General features: G+C 49.6%; 1 protein-coding gene across 1 annotated transcript in view; it reads right to left on the bottom strand.

Annotated features, from left to right (window-relative positions):
* Window positions 1-21,211, bottom strand: part of EFHC2 (EF-hand domain containing 2) — a 413,024-nt gene that overhangs the window by 366,719 nt on the left and 25,094 nt on the right. The window contains exon 3 of the mRNA XM_086934106.1: window positions 3,752-3,902. Coding sequence (XP_086790232.1) covers window positions 3,752-3,902 — 151 coding nt within the window. The remainder of the gene's footprint in view (window positions 1-3,751; window positions 3,903-21,211) is intronic.

The following is a 21,211-nucleotide window of genomic DNA, read 5'->3' as shown; positions in this document are numbered from 1 at the left end:
CTGTTCCCCCTCCCGATTCCGGCCTCCGCCCGACACCCTGGCCTGCTTGCCGGTCCAGGAGGGACCACCTGGTTCAGGGGGTGGAGGATCTTCTTCGGAAAGGGGCCATTCAGGCGGTTCCTCCTTCGGAGGTGGGGTCGGGCTTTTATTCCCTGATTTTTCTAGTGCCCAAGAATACCGGGGGGTTTCGCCTGGTCCTGGATTTGCGGCTCATGAACCGAGGGGTGTTGCGTATTCCCTTCCGCATGGAGACCTTGCAGCGGATCATTCCGTTGGTTCTGCCGGGCCACTTCATGTGTACCCTGGATCTGCAGGACGCCTATTATCATGTTCCGGTGCATCCAAGGTCCCGTCGGTTCCTGAGATTTTGTGTTCAGGGGTGCCACTTTCAGTTCCAGGTTCTGCCCTTCGGCCTTCGCTCTGCCCCGAGGGTGTTTACGAAGGTTGTCGCCCCCTTGGTTGCCTGGCTTCATCTCCGGGGGGTGATGGTGTATCCATATTTGGACGATTGGTTAATCCATGCTCCCTCTCGGGCCCTGCTGTTGGAGGCGAGAGAGTTGGTATGCTCGGAGTTGAGGCGGCACGGTTTTCTGATCAATCTGCCGAAGTGCCACCTGACCCCTTCGCAGGATCTGGTGTTCATTGGGGCTCGGTTTCGCACGGACCTCAACAGGGTGTTCCTACCAGAGCCTCGGGTGGTGACCCTGTTGTCCCTTGCTCGCAGATTCCAGGCGGGAGGTTCCTTTCGGGTGCGCCTCTGGTTGCGTCTTATGGGTCTGATGGCGGCGACGGTCTTTACGGTGGCTTGGGCTCGGTTTCACCTCCGCCCCCTGTGGTGTTACCTTCTGTCTCTCTGGGATCCGTTGTCCCGCGATTGGGTGTGTCTGGTGCCGGTGTCTCCTGTGGTTCTGCCTGCACTGCTTTGGTGGTCGGATCCGGGCCATCTGTCTCAGGGGCTCCCCTTGCAGCCCTCTCCGTCGCTGGTGTTGACAACGGATGCCAGCGCTTTGGGGTGGGGGGCGACCTTGGGTTCTCAGTCCCTTCAGGGTCGCTGGTCCCTGCTGGAGAGTCGCAGGTCTTCCAACTGGCGGGAGTTGACTGCTGTGCCCCGTGCCGTGATGGGGTTTCGGGTGTGTTTGATGGGCAGGAACGTCCTGGTGCGGTCGGACAATATGGTGTCGGTGGCCTATCTCAACCATCAAGGGGGGATTCGTTCGGCTTCCTTGAACGCAGTGGTGATTCCGTTGTTTTGTTGGGCGGAGGGTCACCTGCTGTCTCTGACTGCGATTCATATCAAGGGGGTGGACAATTGTGCGGCGGATGTCCTGAGTCGCTGCTTTCCGGCTCCTCTGGAGTTGTCTCTCACCCGGGTTGCATTTCGGCTTGTGTGCGGGAGGTTTGGGCGTCCCTTTCTGGACCTCTTTGCCTCCCGGCTGAATGCGCAGCTTCCTCGCTTCTGCTCCAGGTTTCGGCAGGAGGGTTGTTGGGGAGTGGATGCCCTGTCGGTTCCCTGGCCGTCCCGCCTACTCTATGCCTTCCCCCCCCTGGCGCTGATCCCCAGGTTTCTGTCCCGACTGTGTCTGGAGGATCGGGAGGTGGTGGTGGTTCTGCCCTTTTGGCCTCGGAGGTCTTGGTTTCCGACAGTGCGTCTTCTGGCGGTTCGGGGCCCGTGGTTCCTCCCTCTGTCCCCGTCTCCCATGCGGTCCTCACCGCCACTGTCTCTTCTCCGCTTGCGGCTGTCGGTGTGGAGGTTGAGAGGCAGGGGTGGCGGCGGCGCGGATTCCCGGAACATTTAGCTGCTGCCATCCAGAGTTCCCGTAGGCCTTCCACTCTCCTGTCCTATGATCGCCACTGGGGTAACTTCAGTCGTTGGTGTGCGGCCTTGGACCTTTCCCCTTTGCACTGTTCTTTGCAGGCGGTGCTTCAGTTTTTGTGGGAAGGTTTTGAGAAGGGTTTGGCTGTGTCCACCTTGCGTGCCCAGTGGGCGGCTGTCCGGGCTTTTCGTTCCCCGTGGGGTAATCTGTCTGATGATGAGGATTTGGTCTCCAGACTGCTCAGTGGTTTTTCTCTGTCTCGTCCGGTTTCCCGGCCTTCCTTTCCCCTGTGGGATTTGCCCTTGGTCCTTCGGGCCTTGATTAGTCCTCCATTTGAACCTTTGTCGGAGGTGGATTTGAAATTTGTGACCTTGAAGGTTGTGTTCTTGGTGGCCATCACGTCTGCCCGACGCCTGGGCGAGTTGGGGGCCTTGATGTCACGGGAACCTTTCCTGTCCTTTTCGGAGGGCGGGGTGGTGCTCCGCCTTGATTCCTCCTTCGTGCCTAAGGTCGCTTCTCAATTTCACCGGTCCCAGGAATTGGTCTTGCCTGAGTTGAGTTCTGTTCTGGATTCCCCGGGTGGTCCTTGTTGGTCCTTGTTGGATGTGTGCCGGGCTTTGCGTATTTATCTTGAGCGCACGGCGGCTGTCAGGTTGACTGACTCCCTGTTTGTATCTTTTGGGGCTGCTCGCCGTGGACGTAAGGCCTCGTCTGTGTCCATTGGTCGATGGCTGAAGCAGGTCATTTCCTTGGCCTATTCTCTTTCTGGGTCCCCTCCTCCTGTGGGTGTTCAGGGTCGATCTACAAGGGGGGTGGCGGCCTCCTGGGCTGAGGTCCGGGGTGTCCCTCTTTCGGAGATTTGTAGGGCGGCCACTTGGGCGTCTTCTAATACGTTCATCAGGCATTACCGTCTCCTCAATTTGCTGGGTGATGAGGGCGGTTTTGCTTTGGGGGTGTTGGGTTGTGTTCGCCCATGATTTATGTTCTGTGCTCAATAAATGCCTGGTTTTTGCTGTACTGGTTGTTTGTTGTGTTTTGTGGGATGAATGCCGGGGTTTTGCTTTGGTATGTCTCATATTGTAAGGAAGGTGTCGAGGACGTAGGGACCTGGGGGTAATGTCCTATTACTTACGGTAATCTTCATTACTCCGGGTCCCGTAGTCCTCGACACCTTCCTGGCTTCCCTCCCTCCCGCCCTGTTTGCCGGCCTTCATCCTTTGGCTTGGTATTTCAGAGGGAATGCTGGGACATGTACCCTTTTGTACTCCCGGCGGGAGGGGGAGGGTAGGTCCAGCATTCCTTCTTTTTCTTTTTTCTGTCAGAGATAGGATAATCTCATATTGTAAGGAAGGTGTCGAGGACTACGGGACCCGGAGTAATGAAGATTACCGTAAGTAATAGGACATTTTAAAGAAGATCGTGTCTTCTGACTTACTGTGATTTACAAATTAAGTAGAAGAATGCCAGTACATGGGGAAAGTTGTGTATCGGTCACGTTAAATTGCTAGAAGCAGCGAGGGACTGTTAGGTTGTGCAAAGCCTTCTATAAGAAATAACCATATTGTAGTGACTAGAAGCTAGGCAGAGGTGGAGTTAGAGCAAGTTTGCAAGATGGTAAAAAGCCACTAGGCAGAATGAACAGTGGGGGTGCAGCAGTAAAGGAGAATGAAGGGAACTGACTTAGGAATTAAAGGCAGGCTGTCCAGCAATGAGGCTACAGTGTGAGAATACATTTTGAAAAGTTAGATGTTATGAATTATTCAGACAAGAGTAGGCTGAACAGGTTGAAGAGAGAGTGGGCCCCACACTAAAGACACATGAAACAAGCAGTCCCGGTGCATAACTAGTCACATAGGCCAGTCCAGGTGCATTAACTAGTCACATAGGTGCTCAAACAAATTAGACAGAAGAATCACACTTACACATGCTGTACATACCTTGTGGAATTCCACTGTTTTTTACATGTGGTTCGACCACCTGAATTGTATCATCTTCAAGGTAAAAGTATATTTTGCATTGCCTGATTCTAAATTTTTCTTCTCTGCTGTCAGTGATGGCCTCTTGAAAGTAGGCATGGAAAGAGAGCACCTGTAGGAGCCAGACAGTACGCAGGTAAAGAAGCAACTCAATGTCCACAAAATGTCAAATGTTAAAAATTAAAAACTTTTCATAAAAGAAATTACACTATCTGTTTATTGAGAAAACACAAGCATATCCTTACTGTAGCTGACACGCCGGGCTTTGTAAAATATGTCCAGGGCATGCCTATCATTCAGAGAGTTTCTTTTGGTTAAAGTTTTAGGAAGCTGTGTGAGCAAAACAGCAGTTTTGCTGTTTGATTTGCAAATTGCCTATGATTATATCTTAAGATCTGTGCAAATAAATATACTTAAGCATTCATGACTGCTCAATCATAGTGTGCCACTCATGAATCATCCCACGGTGATGTGTTTGAACTTAAAGGCTTCTAGATAGAATTGCTCAGCATTGAAGATAACAAGGACCTCATAAAGATAATTTCAGAAAAGTACGTCATATTGAAAGTCACTTAAAGGGCTTTGGTATAAAAGATTATAGGCATTGGCTCTGGAATCCATAGTGCACAAAATAAGAGACATTTGGAACAACTACTGCTAAGGTGGTGACGAGGTGTGAGGTGATCTCTGCTGAAAAGGATTTAATCTCATATTAAAACGGTGGCACTTTATTTCACACAGGAAATGAGGTAGAGCGGAAGGCAAATAATTTGAGAAAGTCATCTTGAAGTTCCGTAGGCTAATTGCACAAACTGCGGGAGACAACCAGTCGGGATTTAAGGAAGACTTCCAAATTATGAAAACACAAAGAAGTAACAATAGCGTGCATCAGAAACATTGAAGTCCCTGCAAGAGGTGCTGGGGCATCCCATAATGAGAGAAGTTATAGTCATTTTAAAAGTGGCCAGTGAGTGGATAGCCATTCTGAAAGAAAATCTGTGCATAAAAATATTCTACATCATAATATTACGTGCGCATAATGGAGCAGCTGTACATTGAAGTTCCAGTCAACTGAAAGAAAAACTTCCCTTGATTATGAAAACAACTATGGTACAATATAATGTAGATCAAGGATACATCGATAAGGAATAGGTAAATGTTATACCTGTCATCCTTATGGTGGCCTCACCCCAGCTTTTTGCCTGCTTACCTCCACGTTTTGCTGTATCTTTTGTTGGCCTAGGACTCTGAGCACTTTACCACTGCTAACCAGTGCTAAAGTGCGTGTGCTTCTACCCTAAACATGGTGACATTGGTGTATCCCAGGGGCCGTATTACACAAGTGCCCTGGGGTTGAAGTGTTGATAATTGAAAAAACGGCCATTTTTCCACTTCACTCTTTTGTCTTAAACTACGTTTCTGTCATTTGTTTATTTTTTATTGTTAGACCATGTGTCCACAGTGTGTCACCTTGTCAATAAGTCATGTTTCTATGTGTTTTTGTGTAACAGACATATATGAGACTTTCTCAAATACGTGTACAACTTGGATGTATAATATGAGAATATACCAAGTTATCGCAATGTTTGGTGTGCTGTATCTAATGAATAATAGATCTTGTTTATGCTCAATGTTGTTTGACCCAAGCCCAGACCTGTTAATCTTTTCGGATACTTTGAAGGTCCATTAAATTAGATGCAATATTCAAGCACAAGTTTCACACAAAGAAATTGTCTCTCCCCAACAGAAGTCCCTGTAGCTTTAGAAAATTGTACACCTAGGTGCTGAGGGACACAGGGCAACCCCATTATTATTAATAGAGTGTCGGACACAGGTTACAGGCACTCAGAACTAAATTGAGAGCAGAGAAATGTCCACCATCTTAAAGTGGCATTTCTAAAATAGCAATGTTATATCCAACTTTGCCACTAAAGAGGATTTATCAGTACCATTCCAAAAATATGAAACAGGATTCAGCTACTCCTTTCTAATCAGAATGATTAATAGATCTTGTTTACGCTCGAAGTTGTTTGATACAAGCCCAGACCTGTAAATCTTTTTGGATACTTTGATGGTCCATATATCTAGGTGTATTATTTAAGCACCAGTATCACACAAAGAAAGTATGTCTCCCAACAGAACTCACTGTGTCTCCAATACACGTCTGGGCTGGGTGGCAGCTACACTTTGTGCATTCCTTCTAGACAGCCACAGACACAGGAAGGGTGGGTATGACACAGGATTCATCTGCATTCTGATAGCCTTACTGGGCAGGAAGGAGGCGTGGGAGCTCAATCTTAATTCTGAACAGGCAGTGTCCTGTGTCTCACACAAAAGGCTGATTCTCCCCCGCCCCCAAAGATAGCCTGGCAGTCACGGCTGGGATGAAACGAGACATGTGCATTTCAAGGAGCTGCTGTGAAGTCACTGCCCATCAATTCAAAGGCACATTTGGGTATAATAATTGGGGCTTTGACCATACCAAGACAGTACACTATAGGACCTCGGAAGACCTCTGCTGGAGTAAAGACCACTGTGCTGTAACGATTGCCACTTTGCCTGGACTGACTGTTCTGAGGAACTGCTTCTCTGCTTTGCTAAGCTATCTTGCTGCCTGCTGATCTCTGCCCTGCTGAGGACAAGGACTGGACCCATCTCACTTGAACCCAGAGTGACTCCAATGGCTTGCTGACTTTCCTCCTGTTTTCTAAAGTGTCAGGGACACAAAAGACTTCCTGCATTGACTGGTGCTGCTAGACTCTGCCATCTGTGAGTTTTCCCCTTACCAGAGGTGCCATTCCAGTTCTGGGCCTCAGAAGTGGTTTCTGCAGCTGTTTTGCTACAAAACAGACACATCATCACCATTGTGCCGGTCGGAACTGACTCATCGCCCTTCCATGATGACACAGAGGCTGTTCGATGATAGAGGTTCTACAGCCTGCGCGGCCTGATGACGATGCTCTTTGCAGCTCGATCACGACACATTGCCTGCATCTCAACAGGGCTTGATGACAATGCAGTGGCACAACCGCATGGAAAATATTATCGCACCATGCCTTCACCGTCGATGCTTGCTCCATCTAAGGTCATTTTTCAGCAGGACCTGCGTGAGTCTCGTAGCTAGCCTGCCCTCCATCGTAGTCGGCCTGAACTTTAGATTTATCCGGGTCCCTTGGAACCTCAAGTAACCTTTTAGCGTTATTGACTTCTAAGAACTGTTTTTGCATTTATTCTTTAAAAATTAATATTCACATTGACCCTTAAGTTAAGCCTGCCTGCTCTGTGCCAACTTACCAGAGGGTGAGTACAGCTTAATTTAAAGTGTGTATCTAGCTTTCCCTGACTAGGATTGTGATCCCAGCTTGGACAGGGTGTAAACCCCTGCCAAGTAGAGATCCAATTTATAACATTGATGGCAGCGGTGAGATAGGACAGGTGTTTGTGGAATAACATACAGTAATACAGTGGTCACTACAACTCTATAATTAAGACCAATTCGAACCGTTTTCAGCTTTCCTTGATTGACGTTTTTGATTTTCCCAAAAGTCTTTTTGCCCCATACTCATTTTCTCTATAGCATCTGTGGTCCTACATGGAAATATGGAATTTGAGCTGCCTAACCTGGAGGTATACACAGTACCACAGTTCAAGGAGTTCTGCCAGGAGAGAAGGGTGTTCTATTTGGGAAGTGGCAAGAAGGCAGAGCTTCAGAATGCCTCAGGAGCATGGGCAACAGCTGACCCAGAAGGAGAACTGGATTAGGTGGCGGGATCAGAGTCTGATGAGGAAGGTTTGGATGACCAGGATGGAGTTTTTATTTTGCAGCATACTGATATGGGGGGTTAACATCCTCCCCGGAATTAAAGTCCACAGCAGACCAGGCAGCAGTGTGTCATCAAGGAACCTGTCCTCAGAGGACCTGGCAGACAGGAGAGAGAAGAGGAAACTAAAATGTGATCTTGCCAAGAGCAGGCCCTTGCTAAATTGGAGAAGGAGGAGGATCTTGAACAGAAAAGGCTGGCCATGGAAGAAAGAAAAATGGCCCATGAGCTCAGCATGAGAGAGCTGGATGTCAGAGCCCTGACAGAGGGGTCCAGCAATAGCAATGGTGGCAGCCTACTTACAGTGTCCACTGGTGAGTTCAGAGTCAGGATCCCAAAGGATTTGGTGCCCAGTTATGTGGTGGGAGATGACATAGACAAATGGGTTGCTGCATATGAAGTGGCTCTGAGAATGCACAAGGTCCCAGAAGATTTCTGTGGTGGTAGTTTGTGGAGGTATATGCCCACGGTGAGGGGTGACATGCCCAAGGCGTGCCACATCTTACAATAGAGGTAGAGGACCAGCCATGCTACACTGCAATGAAGGCCATCCTAGTCAGTAGGTTTGGGCTGGCCCCTGAGAGGTATAGCTCAGATTCAGGGGCAGCCACAAGATGGGTGGATTTCTTGGATTATGCAAGCAAGGCACTGTAGGAGGCTGGCTCTGTATATACTATACCAACGTAAGGTATAGTGGGCACAGAGTCCAGTGGAACCCCAAAGGTAGACAGATGTAAAGGACCTCCTCATGATGTTTGCTCACAAGAGCTCGGGCCATGGATGGTGGGTGCAGAGTGGGGCGGATTCATAGTTTCCGGCCAGAGGTTGGAGATGAACAAATCCGGTGTTGACAGGAGACATCTACGGTCTTCCAGCCAAGCCCTCGCCACTGTACCTCGCATCAACAAGACCACCATGGGAGGTAGATCCTTCTCATACCTGGCTGCTAAAACATGGAACTCACTTCCCGCTTACCTGCGCCTCACCCAAAACCACCTAGCGTTCAGAAAACAGCTTAAAACGTGGATATTTGACAAATAATCCTCCTCCCCTTCCTAAGCGCCTTGAAACCCTCTGGGTATGTAGTGCGCTATACAAATTTTATGACTTGACTTGACTTGACTTTGGGATTGAAGGCAGGCAGGTCCTCCAGGTTTCTCGAGGTTGCTGGTTGCAGGACACACAGGGATTTCACAGGAGCAGGTTCGAGGTTGAGACAGGACGGTAGGGCTGGGGCCTAGTCAGTAGGCGTCTTCCTCTTCTTAGCTTCAGCATGGCTGTTCCGTCCTTCTTTTCTTCTTGTGGTTACTTGTCTGCCTTCTTGATTCAGGGCTGCCCCTTTAATACTCCCAAGTGGGGGTGCGAGCACAATCCCTAATCCTGATTGGGGAGTGCCTGCCATTTGCAAGATTGTGGGCACTGAAGAGTGGGCTTCACCTCGCCTCCCCCACCTGAGGGGTGGAGTTGGCAGAGGTGGGCACAACTTCAGGGCTGGCTAATTTTTCCTGCCTGCCTTCCTGCCGAAAAGGAGGGGAGACAGGAAGGAGGCCTGCTCCTGATAGCAGGAGAAGCTGGGGTTCGCATTACAAAGGTGGGTTATAAACTACCCACCCCCCAATTTGCAGAGTGCCTGTCGCCCCATAATTGAACCTTCAAAAGTTGGGGGGGCATGAGCCAAACACTCGTCCACCGGGTCTAGACCCTCCTCCCCCTCTTAGAACTGCTCCCCTCTTGTATTTCTTAGGGATATGCTATCACCAAATAATACATATGATTTGTTTTCCTCTGAAAGGTGCTAGTTAGAGTATATTCTCTTATCTCTGTTTACAGCAACTCCACAGAGCCCCTCCACTTGGTGTCAAGGTCACGGTCCCTGGCCTGAGTCCGTAACAAGGTCCCACTTGGCTCCACTTGCTGAGCTTTATTCCACCATCATTCTCTGCTTTCTGGATGGGGTTGAATACCCACTTGTTGCGAGGATCCTCGTGCGGTATCTCCAGATGTCTCCGTCTCCTGATCTGCAGCTGTGCCTGTGACTCCGTTCATGCACCGTGACCTTTCCGCTATACACCATCCATCAAGCCATTCCCATGCTTCTTCCAGGGTGGAAAATCTCCATACCTACCCTCTGCTGTCACTTGGAGTATGGATGGGAAAAGCATAGAATACTTTATGTCTTTTGCCCGTAGTGCTTTCTTTACTTTGAGGAACGTCCTCCGTGCCTGTTGCACTTTTTTGGTGAAGTCAGGATAGAAGGTTATAGTTGCATTGTCTATTTTGAGCGGTGGAGTACTTCGGGCAGTTTGGAGAATCATGTCCTGGTCCCAATAGTTAAAGAATAGGGCAATAATAGGGCAAAGTGGGGCACCTGGTTGTGGCCATTCCCGGATTTCTGTGTGCCCTCTCCACAGAGAAGTATTTGGACAGGCCCCTAGGCTGAAGCAATTTCACAACAAGGTCTTCCACATATAGGTCTACGGCAAGTCCCTCTGCTCATTCCGGTACTCCAGTGATGCGGACGATGTTGCTGCGGGACCGACCTTCCTGATCTTCAGGTTTTTGCCTCCAGTGCTTTTGTCATGGTAATGAGTTCCTGTACCCACTTTTGGAGTTTTTTGTGTCCACCACAAGAGTGTCTGTTACATTTTCAATGTATTGTACATTAGAACCCATGTTTTGCAGGTCTGCTCTTAGCAGTGAAACCTCCGTGGTCACCCTGTCCATTTTGCCTGCTAGGTCCGCTCGCACCCCCTGCAGCGCCGTCATAATATCTTGTAGGATTGGTCCTGCCGCTTCAGTGTTGGTTTGTGTTCTAGTGCCTGCTTCTGTCTCAGCTAAATTCTGGCCATTTGGTCTCTAGGCAATGCGTACCTATCTAGTTTCGTTTGCTGGGCGCCACGAGGTCCTTTCGCTCCCGTCATGACTCCGGGGCCTTGTTATGTGCCTGCTTGGATGCTCCCCCTTTACTGTTGTGGGGGGAGAGACGAAGGAGTGCTGATAGGGGAGGGTTCCCAGCAGTACTCACCACCACCGGCCCAGGTATGATCACCATTCCTGATGGCTTGTCGGTCTTCCTGTCTGGGGTACCCAATCAATGCTGGACTGCTTCAGTCTCCTGTCCCCCATTCACCTCCCTCCTCTTGAGCTGAGGCCCAGTCCAGCCTGGACCCGTTCCATTGCTGTCTGTCTCCTACAGGATCTTTTGTGTGTGGGGCAGGCCCTCTGACCCCTTCCTGCCATTGCAGGTGTTTGCAGATGGGACTGGTCTCCTTCCTCTGTGCAATCTCGGCCAGCGTTTCCTACTCGCGCAAAGGAGTGCCATGCCTCTTACGCCAATTCCCCTGATCACAGTGTCGCTGATTTTAGAGCCACTGAGAGCCGCTCCGGTTTTGCGAGTTGGCTCTCGCTGCTGGAACTCTCCACCCCGGCAGCTCCTTCAGCTGCAGTGCAGGTCTTCCGGGTCGCACGCCTCAGTTCCTCCATTTACGGCACCTCAGGACCCATGCAAGTCTGCTGGTAGGTGTTCCAAGCTCAGTAATGCCAGTAATCACAGGCCAAAGTCTCTGTTACAGGTTGTGGGCTTCCGCACATCCATCGGCCCTGTCACGGCCATCCCCGCCTCTTCTTGTTGGCTGTGTACCACATGTTGCCTCAATTTAGTTCTCGGCTCTCTGGCCCACTGTCATTTGGCCCAGTCAGCTGCCGCACAGGGCTATTCACCTAGCCACAGTGTATCTTTCGTCTCTTTCCCCTGCGTTGCTGGTGCGGAGCCTCCGCGGATCACTCCGGCACCTTCAGCTATCGTGAGTTACCTGTACTTTTGGGCTCACTTTGCCACAGGTTACTCCTTTCATAGCAGGCAATCCTGCCCACACTCCTCGGTCCCTCCGGGTTCGGCCCCTTGGGTCTCTAGCGTATTCGACGGTAGATATTCCGTCTCCCGGGCCAGTTCTCAGTGTCGGGTCAGGGGGGGCTTCCACACATCCCTCAGCCCAGTCGGAAGGAGCACATGCTTGATATTTTTATTTTCCAGAGCTGCACAAATTCCTAATTGATGGCAAATTAGCTGACACCAAGAAATTTGCTGAGGAGGCAGAAATCTGGGTCTGCACCTGAGTGTCCAAGAAGGCATCTGGGGTGGAGTCCAAAAACAGTGGTCTGGATTCCCACCATATGAAGGAGCGGATAGATAAAAAGGCAGAGTTCTCTAAAGGCCCTCAAAAAATCGCACAGGGAAATGGGTCTGATTCTCATTCTCGTTCTGGACACCATAAGAAAAACTACCAAGACAAAGGTCAGGAGCCCAAGCTCATCAAGTGCTATGAGTGCTACGAGTATGGCCACTACAAGGGGGATTCCAAGTGTCAAAAAGGAGCAGCACCTCCTACTGGAGGAAAGAATCCAGGGGTGGATGGTGTAGTGCTGATGGAGGAGTTTGTCCTGGTTAATGGGGGAGGGGGTTAGTTAGGTTACCCTAGTGTCCCTGGGTGACAGTGAGAGGGTTCCTAAGAATCGTGTGCCCTAAAATACTACTAGGACTACTAAGTATAGGCAATGGGTCACCATCAATGGGCAAGGTGTAGAGGCTCTGAGGGATACAGGTGCCAGCATGACTATGGTAAGGAGTTAATTGGTGTCGCCAGAGCAGGTAAATCCTAATGCATTCCACCGCATTGTTATGGCTGACAACAGAGTGGGTCACTACCCAGTGGCCCGTGTTCCCTTTGAGTGGGAGCAGGGGGGTTTACATGTCTTCTAAAAGTTGGTGTGAGCCCTGCCATGCCTATGGACTGTTTGTTGGGGAATGACCTTGAGCACACTACCTGAAAGAAAATGGAGCTCGATGCTCAAGTGGAGATGTTGGGGTTACCTGATTGGATCTGTGCAACAACAAACTCCATGGCTGCCCAGAATGTTAGTCAAAAAGGCTGGAACCTGGAATAATGGCCCAGCCAGCTGCTAAAAAGGGGTAAGGCAAGGGTCAAGTAAACCAGTCCGAGTGTCTTCCCAGTGAGGTGGATGGGGCACATGAGGTGACCTTGGTGACCTGCCTGCACTTGCTGGATAACATGTTGAAGCGCCACCCACAATAGAGGAGTTCTATAGGGCACAGGGGCAGTGTCCAACACTTGAGGGCATGAAGAAAGAGGCTGAAGCCCAAGCAGCAGGTGATGCTTTAGGCAGCAAACCAACAGTTTCTGATACACACTTTTAACTGCAGTTTTCTCATATTAAAAATATGTCACAAACATATTTGGAGCTTTGTAGGAGGAAGGAACTTCAATGCTAGTCCACCACTCACCACCAAGTAGGAACAGTAAGCAAAGTTATAAGAATCTTCAACCTACTAATTCGTCATAGGGGAAAATGGGGATTGCGAGAGAGAGGGCCATTGGAGTGGAGGTCATGTCCCTAGACGTTTTAGATATTTAATGACCTGAGCTTGCAGTCTACTGCTAGGAGGTATTAGAAGAACCACATGCACCACTGGTACAGCAAATCTGGTTGAAGTAATATAATAGCAATGATGACAGTATACTAATACGTAACAATCCCCATTCCTTTTGTTCTTACCTCATGCTCCTTAAGCGAATGCCAGTTTAAACCCAGGCAGGTCTTAGTTACCTTCCCAAGCTTGTGAGCGCTGAAAAGTAGAGGCTGCTTTGAAATTCACACAGAGGGTGTAATCAATTGAATGCAGGTCTTTAGTGATATATGGAGGAAACAACAAAAGGAAACATGAGGGGAAAAGGGTAGAACAAAACAAAGCTGCAGAGAAGCACCACGAGGGCGATCGAACTAAGCAACGAAAAAACATACAAATAAGCAGACAAATTGCTACAGTCACCCAGCCATTTATTTTACTTGGGATGTGATCTTACTGCAGTCTGATTAGTTAACCTTCTTTGTCTGACCTGGAAGACCTGGCTCCTGTTTCTCAGTCCCAATCTTCCATAAGCCAGTCTTCACAATCTCCATGCTCTTAGCATTCTCATTCTGAATTGAATTAAGTTATTCTCCTTTGAGTGAGTGAACCTCATCTGCTCTTTCCCCAAGTCATGACAATATCCCCAGGTGCCAGAATGGATCTGGAATTTATTCTTAGTAGTGCTCCTGCACCAGTAGGGGTGTTGTGCAACTCTGAATTGACTCCATACTGCCCAGGGAGTGATGAGCAGACACTCATGTAGGCGCCAACCCTCTGTGCTGATGTATATTCCTTTTGGTCCATGCCTTTTGATACAAATTTGTATATCCAACTTCATTTGTCTTCTGGTGACTTTGAAATTCCCCAAAACACTGTGTTAGAGAACAATGTCCCAAACAATAGGATTTAAGCTGTGCCGAAAACTGCAAAAAGCAAATGTCATTATAGACCCACAAAACCTATATTTATGGTGGTTGGGCTCTGGTCATAACTCCGAGTCAAATGTGTCCTTATGCTTCCGAAAGCAATTCGAGAGCGGGAGGCAAAGCTCTACGACACTGAGCATAAGATGAGGTTACGGTCGCAGCACAGATCCCACTCTGCCTCGAGATTGCAGGACCAACTGCCATTCACAAGTTTACTCCCCCTGAAAAGTCAACTTCACAGTTGAAGTGTTCTGGGAGGTACAAGTCAATATCTCAAAACAAGCGTAAGAAAGTCAAGTGGAAAACTTGCACCTTCGCACTACTCAAAGTCAATCTAGAAGACTCAAGGATATTAAGATTAAGTTTTCATGTTCTGATATTGTCCACATCCAACCTAGATCCGCAAATGATCCCGCTTTGCCCCAAATTTGTTGGCGCCACAGCAGGTAGCGGCTTGTAGAGTGGCATAAAGCACCTAGGGGAATATCATCATGAGGGGGGCGATAATTATCACTAAGCGCACTTAGCACTAGGATAATTATCGCCACCCAACTCTGAATTTTATCGCGGAGATAGCATGCTGTCAGCAACGCTTATCTCCACAGCAATAAAATTCAGAGTGCAAGCTGCCTAACTGTGTGATTATCGCTGGAAATCCAGCGATAATCACTCAACTTTTGGGGATAGCTTGCTGATAGGGCCTCACATACTTAGCCATGATATCTACCTTCCAAAGGATATCATGGCTAAGTCAGTTTCAAAGCAGGCGTAAGGAAAGTAGCGATAACAGAGGTTATCGCTACTTTTCTTGTTGCTATTCTGCTTTGCGTGAGGCTTGATAATAGGAGAAATGTCGCTTAGCGGCATTTCTCCCGTTATCCTGGGGAGGAACGCCCACTTTGCATCTCATTAGAGATGCAAAGCTGGGCGTTGAGGGAAAGGGCGAAGAAGCATGGATTCACGCATTAGCGTGTCCTTGCTAATAGGGCGTTAGAATTATCACTGTTTTTCGTCCGAAAACGGCCACAAAAGCGGCGCTGATTTTTTAACGCCCTCTTGTTGATCTGCCCCCTAATGTCCAACTCATCTGGCTTTGTTCGAGATAGACCCAATCGCCATTTTACATCATAAAGGCTGCCATCTTTCTCCACTTATGGAAAATAATTGTCATGTCTGCCATTTGACGCAGATGTCGTCTGACCTTAAACTTTCTAAGAACTATGAAATTGTCATGTCATCCAACTGATGACATAGATATAACACCTGATGCAGTATAAGTCTGGGTCAAGTGTCTACATGTCACCATGTCTAGGTCAAAGAAGAACCAAGTCTAGACATATAGCCAAAATGATGTAAACCGAATTAATGCCCTATTATATCAGAAATTGCAATCTCTGACAAAATGTATTATATAAAATCACCCAAGATTCTGCCAGAAAATGGTCTCACCTACTGTCAGTGTTACTCAAATATGAATTTACCTTTGAAAAAATGAAAGACAAGAGGCATTTGGCAAAACAGGAACAGTTGTTTAAGTAAACGCAGCGGCCAGGAGATCAGACTACAGAGTCGGGGTCTGAACATTGTCTCAAGGCAAGTTTCGGCCATCATTTTATGCTCTACATGACGCATCATAAAACAATTGAAGTGTTCTGGGAGGTACAAGTCAATATCTCAAAACAAGCGTAAGAAAGTCAAGTGGAAAACTTGCACCTTCGCACTACTCAAAGTCAATCTAGAAGACTCAAGGATATTAAGATTAAGTTTTCATGTTCTGATATTGTCCACATCCAACCTAGATGGAGGCACCAACCCTGATGCTGCCACCGTCAACGGTCCCCTCGACGACGAAAGGCTCTGCCATGCAGTCTGGCAAACCATGCAAACCACTAATTACCCCGGAAACGACGTCTCCAAGCAAGGTGGAAAAGCAACCACCTCAAGAAATTTTCCAGAGCGAAGAATCCGAAGAGGATGACCATCTGGATCCCGCTACTTCGGTCTCAGACCTTCACATAAAATGCCAAAGCACTGATGAGGAACAGGAAGAATTCACCTATCAGGAACACTCCGTCCATACCAGTGTCCGCACAGAAGTCACCCCCATGATATGCTTACCAGCGACCCTGGTTGATGACTTACGACTTCTTGTGCAAGACTACAAGCAACGCTTTCCGGAGGCGGACAGAGGCGGTCAAGCGCCTAAGAGTCCCGCGCCAGAGGACAAGGGGAATCAGACACCTTCAGTCCAAGACAGGTGTCCGCACCAAAACAAACTCAGCTTCACCATCAAACCCACCATGACATCCAGCCTCAGGTGGTGGTCTCTTCGGACGAAGAGGAGGAAGAGGAAGAACTGGAGGAAGGAGAGGTCCAGGAGGTTCACTCAGACCACTCAGACCAGGATGAAGAGGATGAATATATATCATCATCCCCTGCTTCACCACAACCACGTCAAGCGGACTCCCCCCCCGGTGGACATTGCTGGCTTCCACAAGCTGGTGGAGAGAGCAGCGAAGAGATTCCACATGGTGGTGGAATCCACGGAAACAGACTGTTTCCTGCACGACTTTAAGGAACAGACTCAGAAATCCGCAAAAGCTGCTCCGATCATAGAATTTTTGTGGGAACAAGGAAAGAAGTTAATGCTAACTCCTGCTTCTGTGCCGGCGGTGGTCCCACGCCTAGATAAGAAATACAGAGCACCACTCACTGCGGCGGCTTGCCTCAATGGTCACGCCAAACCGGACTCGGTAGTGACGCAGGCGGCCCAGAAACACTCCCGCAACCCTTCCTCACCACTGTCCGCTCCCCCGGACAAGGAGGGCAGGAAACTTGACACGATTGGTAAACGTTTCACATCCACATCGGCAATGTCCATCAAAGTGGCCAACTCCATTGCCTTATTGGGGCGTTACAATCGCCAGCTGTGGGAGGACATTGCCCCTTACATGAAGGAACTACCTGACGAAGTCCAGGGTGAGGTGAAAGCGCTCCTCGTGGAAGGTCAATCTTCTGCAGCTGAACTCATAGACTGTGCTATCGACGCAGCCATGACAGGCTTCCGTCAACTCGCGGGAGCTGCTGTACTGAGACGCCAAGGATGGCTAAGAGCGACTTCATTCCCCCAAAAAGTCCAGGCAAAGGTTCTGGACATGCCCTTCGACGGCCAGCACCTGTTTGGAGAAAAAATCGACGAGGCTCTACAGGCCATTAAGAAGGACACAGACACGGCAAGGGCACTGGGCTCCCTGCAGTCTAGAAACCAGTCCTTTCAGGGCAGCAGGCCCAGAGGTCAGTCCTCCTATCGAGGCTCATATCAGAACAGGTCCTCATTCTCATACAATCACAAAGGCCAGTACCAAAACAAACAACAGCAAAGCCGACAGTCTTCATTTGGAAGATCAACCTACAGAGGTAAAAATACCAAGAGGGGCGCTGGCGGCCGCCAGTGACCAACTTCTCCAGCCAGTCCAAACACCCTCTCCATCCTTTCAAATTGGAGGAAAGCTGACCCATTTCCTTCACAATTGGCAGTACATCACCACGGACCGGTGGGTTCTTCAAATTATTCGATTCGGCCACTCTCTCGAATTCACCTCCATCCCTCCCAATACCCCTCCAAGCAGACGGACACACAAACATCCACGCCTGCTTCTGAAGGAGCTTTCGACAATGCTACAAAAAGGAGCAATCGAAAGGGTTCCGGCATCCTCAAAGGGGAAAGGATTTTACTCCCACTTCTTTCTTGTACAACAAAAAGAAAACAAGTGGAGGCCCATCCTGGATCTCCGGGCACTCAACACCTTCCTGCGGAGCCAATCGTTCAGGATGGTGACGATTCAAGAAATCCTGGGCATTCTAGAGAAAGGAGATTTCATGGTGTCACTGGATCTCCAGGATGCATGCTACCACATCCCCATCCTCAGAAATCACCGGAAATTCCTAAGATTCGAGGTGGCGGGCCGTCACTATCAGTTCAAAGTCCTGCCGTTCGGCCTCAAGTCCGCGCCGCGCATTTTCACGAAATGCCTTGCGCCAGTGGCAGCCTTCCTGCGTCAACTGGGCCACCAGGTCTTCCCCTACCTAGACGACTGGCTGGTGAAAGCACCCTCACCTGGAGACGCAATCACATCCACCAACGCCTGCACCAATCTCTTTCAAAATCTGGGATTGACGCTCAATCTCAAAAAATCCTGCATGGTCCCCGCAACGAATATTACCTTCCTAGGGGCCATGTTGGACACAGAGTCCACAAGAGCCTTCCCCTCGAAAGAGAGGACAGACAAGATCTTATCTCTGGCCACGGCTGTGGCAGCGACAACGCACCTGAAAGTTCGGACTTACACCTCCCTCCTGGGGATGATGTCTTCCTGCATACTCCTCATCCCGCACTGCAGGCTCAGAATGTGGCCCTTGCAGGAGGCACTCGCAAGCAAATGGACTCAAAGCACCGGCTCCTTCGAAGACATCATTCGGATCACACCGAAAATTTCCAAAGCTCTGCAATGGTGGACACGTCGCCGGAATCTAACTGTGGGCTTACTGTTTCTCCTTCCAGCATCACCGCTGGTGATAACAACAGACGCCTCCTTGGAGGGATGGGGCGCGGTGCTCCAGGACCTACAGATCAGCGGCAAATGGGACTCTCAAGAGCAATCGCTCCATATAAACCTCTTGGAGCTCAGAGCCGTGTATCTGGCTCTCCAAGCCTTCTTGCCCCGCATCCAGAAATCCCCAGTGCTCGTCAGGACAGACAACACCACGACGATGCACTATCTAAACAAACAAGGGGGAACGCGTTCGCTCTCGCTCTCACGCGAATCGCAAAGGATCTGGAACTGGCTAGTGCTGCACGAAATCCAACTCAAAGCGGAATACGTCCCGGGAAAGGACAATACCATCGCGGACGCCCTGAGCAGGCAAAAGTCTCTCTCCCACGAGTGGGAACTATCAGACAGCGCCCTCACTCACATCTTTTCTCTTTGGGGAGTCCCAAACATCGACCTCTTTGCCACCAAGAGGAACGCCAAATGCCCGAGCTACGCAAGTTGGCATCCCCAACCAGGATCACTAGGAAATGCATTTTCCATAGGATGGTACAGCGCCTTTGCATACGCCTTTCCTCCATTCCCGATGATCCCACGGCTCCTCAGGAAGATGAAGGTGGAACCATGCACCCTGATCCTGATTGCCCCGTTCTGGCCGAGGCAACACTGGTTCTCGGATCTGCTTCGACTCTCCATCAGATCACCGATTCGCCTGAACCAACACCCGGCCCTTCTGACTATGTCCAACGGGCAAGTGCAGCACCCGAACCTCCAATCGCTCAAATTATCAGCCTGGCTCCTGAGCACAGAGAGTTCGGTGGCCTGAATATCCCACAAGACTGCAGGGATGTACTAGCCAAAGCAAGGGCAGACAGTACGAACAAGACCTACTGTCTCAAATGGAAGAGGTTCTGCATGTGGTGTTCAGACCAGGGCCTACGGCCCCTCGCCATCACACCTGAACAGATATTACCATACCTCCTGCATTTGGCCCAGTCGGGACTGGCGCATGCGTCCATCAAGGTTCACCTGGCAGCAATCTCGAGGTTCACCAGAACTGTCACAGGACCTTCTCTGTGGTCTAGTCGGCTAGTCAAGCAATTCCTCAAAGGGCTATACAGGTCCTTTCCGAGGCCTCGGAAAGTACCTCCCACATGGCAGCTTAACCTGGTACTCAACCAGCTCATGCGTCACCCGTTTGAGCCCATTCACAGGGCGTCCCTTAAACACATCTCATGGAAAACAGCGCTCTTGCTCGCTCTAACTTCGGCCAGAAGGGTTAGCGAGCTGCAAGCCTTGTCCATTCAGGAACCATATCTGCAATTCAGACATGACAGGGTGATACTGCGACCAAACCCCAAGTTCATTCCAAAAGTACCTTCGGACTTCCATCTCAACGAACCATTAGTCCTTAGGTCCTTCTTTGCCAACCCTTCCACAGCAGCGGAAAGGTCGCTGCATTCTTTGGACCTTATGAGGTGCCTAAAGTTCTACCTGGACAAGACTAAGGCTCTCAGGAAATCCTCACAGCTGTTCGTGGCATACAGCAGACCACGAATGGGCCTGCCCCTCACGAAGCAAAGCATCTCCAGATGGATCTCCTCGGCGATTTCATTCTGCCACGATAAGGCCGGCCGGCCTTTGAATGACCGTGTTCTGGCTCACTCAACCAGAGCGATGTCTACGTCAGCAGCACTGTTCGCTGGAGTGCCGATCCTGGACATCTGCAGAGCGGCTCCAGCCTTGAGTGATCGCTCCCCTCGCTGCTCCTCACAGCGTGGTATTGTATTGCTGCATTGGAACCAAACAGTGTTATCTGCATAGCGCTTTGTAACCAAGTTGTATTATTTGCATAGCTCGAATTTTTTGTAAGCTTCGTTATTTCATAGCGCTATTATCCCACAGCGCTTAGATTGCTTTAATTGCATTGTTGTGTGGGATTTCCCCCGGCGCCCTGCTCTGACCTCCCCTCCATTTTGTTAGTGCTGTTGTTGTGTTCCCCTGAGCCCGCCACGCCTCCCAGCTGAGCCGCCCTCCCACAAGCACTGAAAAGCATTCCCCAAACCTCGCAGCGCTGTGATTCACTCGCTGCTCCAGCCTTGAGTGATCGCTCCCCTCGCTGCTCCTCACAGCGTGGTATTGTATTGCTGCATTGGAACCAAACAGTGTTATCTGCATAGCGCTTTGTAACCAAGTTGTATTATTTGCATAGCTCGAATTTTTTGTAAGCTTCGTTATTTCATAGCGCTATTATCCCACAGCGCTTAGATTGCTTTAATTGCATTGTTGTGTGGGATTTCCCCCGGCGCCCTGCTCTGACCTCCCCTCCATTTTGTTAGTGCTGTTTTTGTGTTCCCCTGAGCCCGCCACGCCTCCCAGCTGAGCCGCCCTCCCACAAGCACTGAAAAGCATTCCCCAAACCTCGCAGCGCTGTGATTCACTCGCTGCTCCAGCCTTGAGTGATCGCTCCCCTCGCTGCTCCTCACAGCGTGGTATTGTATTGCTGCATTGGAACCAAACAGTGTTATCTGCATAGCGCTTTGTAACCAAGTTGTATTATTTGCATAGCTCGAATTTTTTGTAAGCTTCGTTATTTCATAGCGCTATTATCCCACAGCGCTTGGATTGCTTTAATTGCATTGTTGTGTGGGATTTCCCCCGGCGCCCTGCTCTGACCTCCCCTCCATTTTGTTAGT

Source organism: Lissotriton vulgaris, chromosome 8 (genome assembly GCF_964263255.1).
Source record: "Lissotriton vulgaris chromosome 8, aLisVul1.2, whole genome shotgun sequence".
In the NCBI taxonomy this organism is placed as follows: Eukaryota; Metazoa; Chordata; class Amphibia; order Caudata; family Salamandridae; genus Lissotriton; species Lissotriton vulgaris.
The sequence above is the reverse complement of the archived record's forward strand: the minus strand, read 5'-3'. Positions and strand labels throughout refer to the sequence as shown.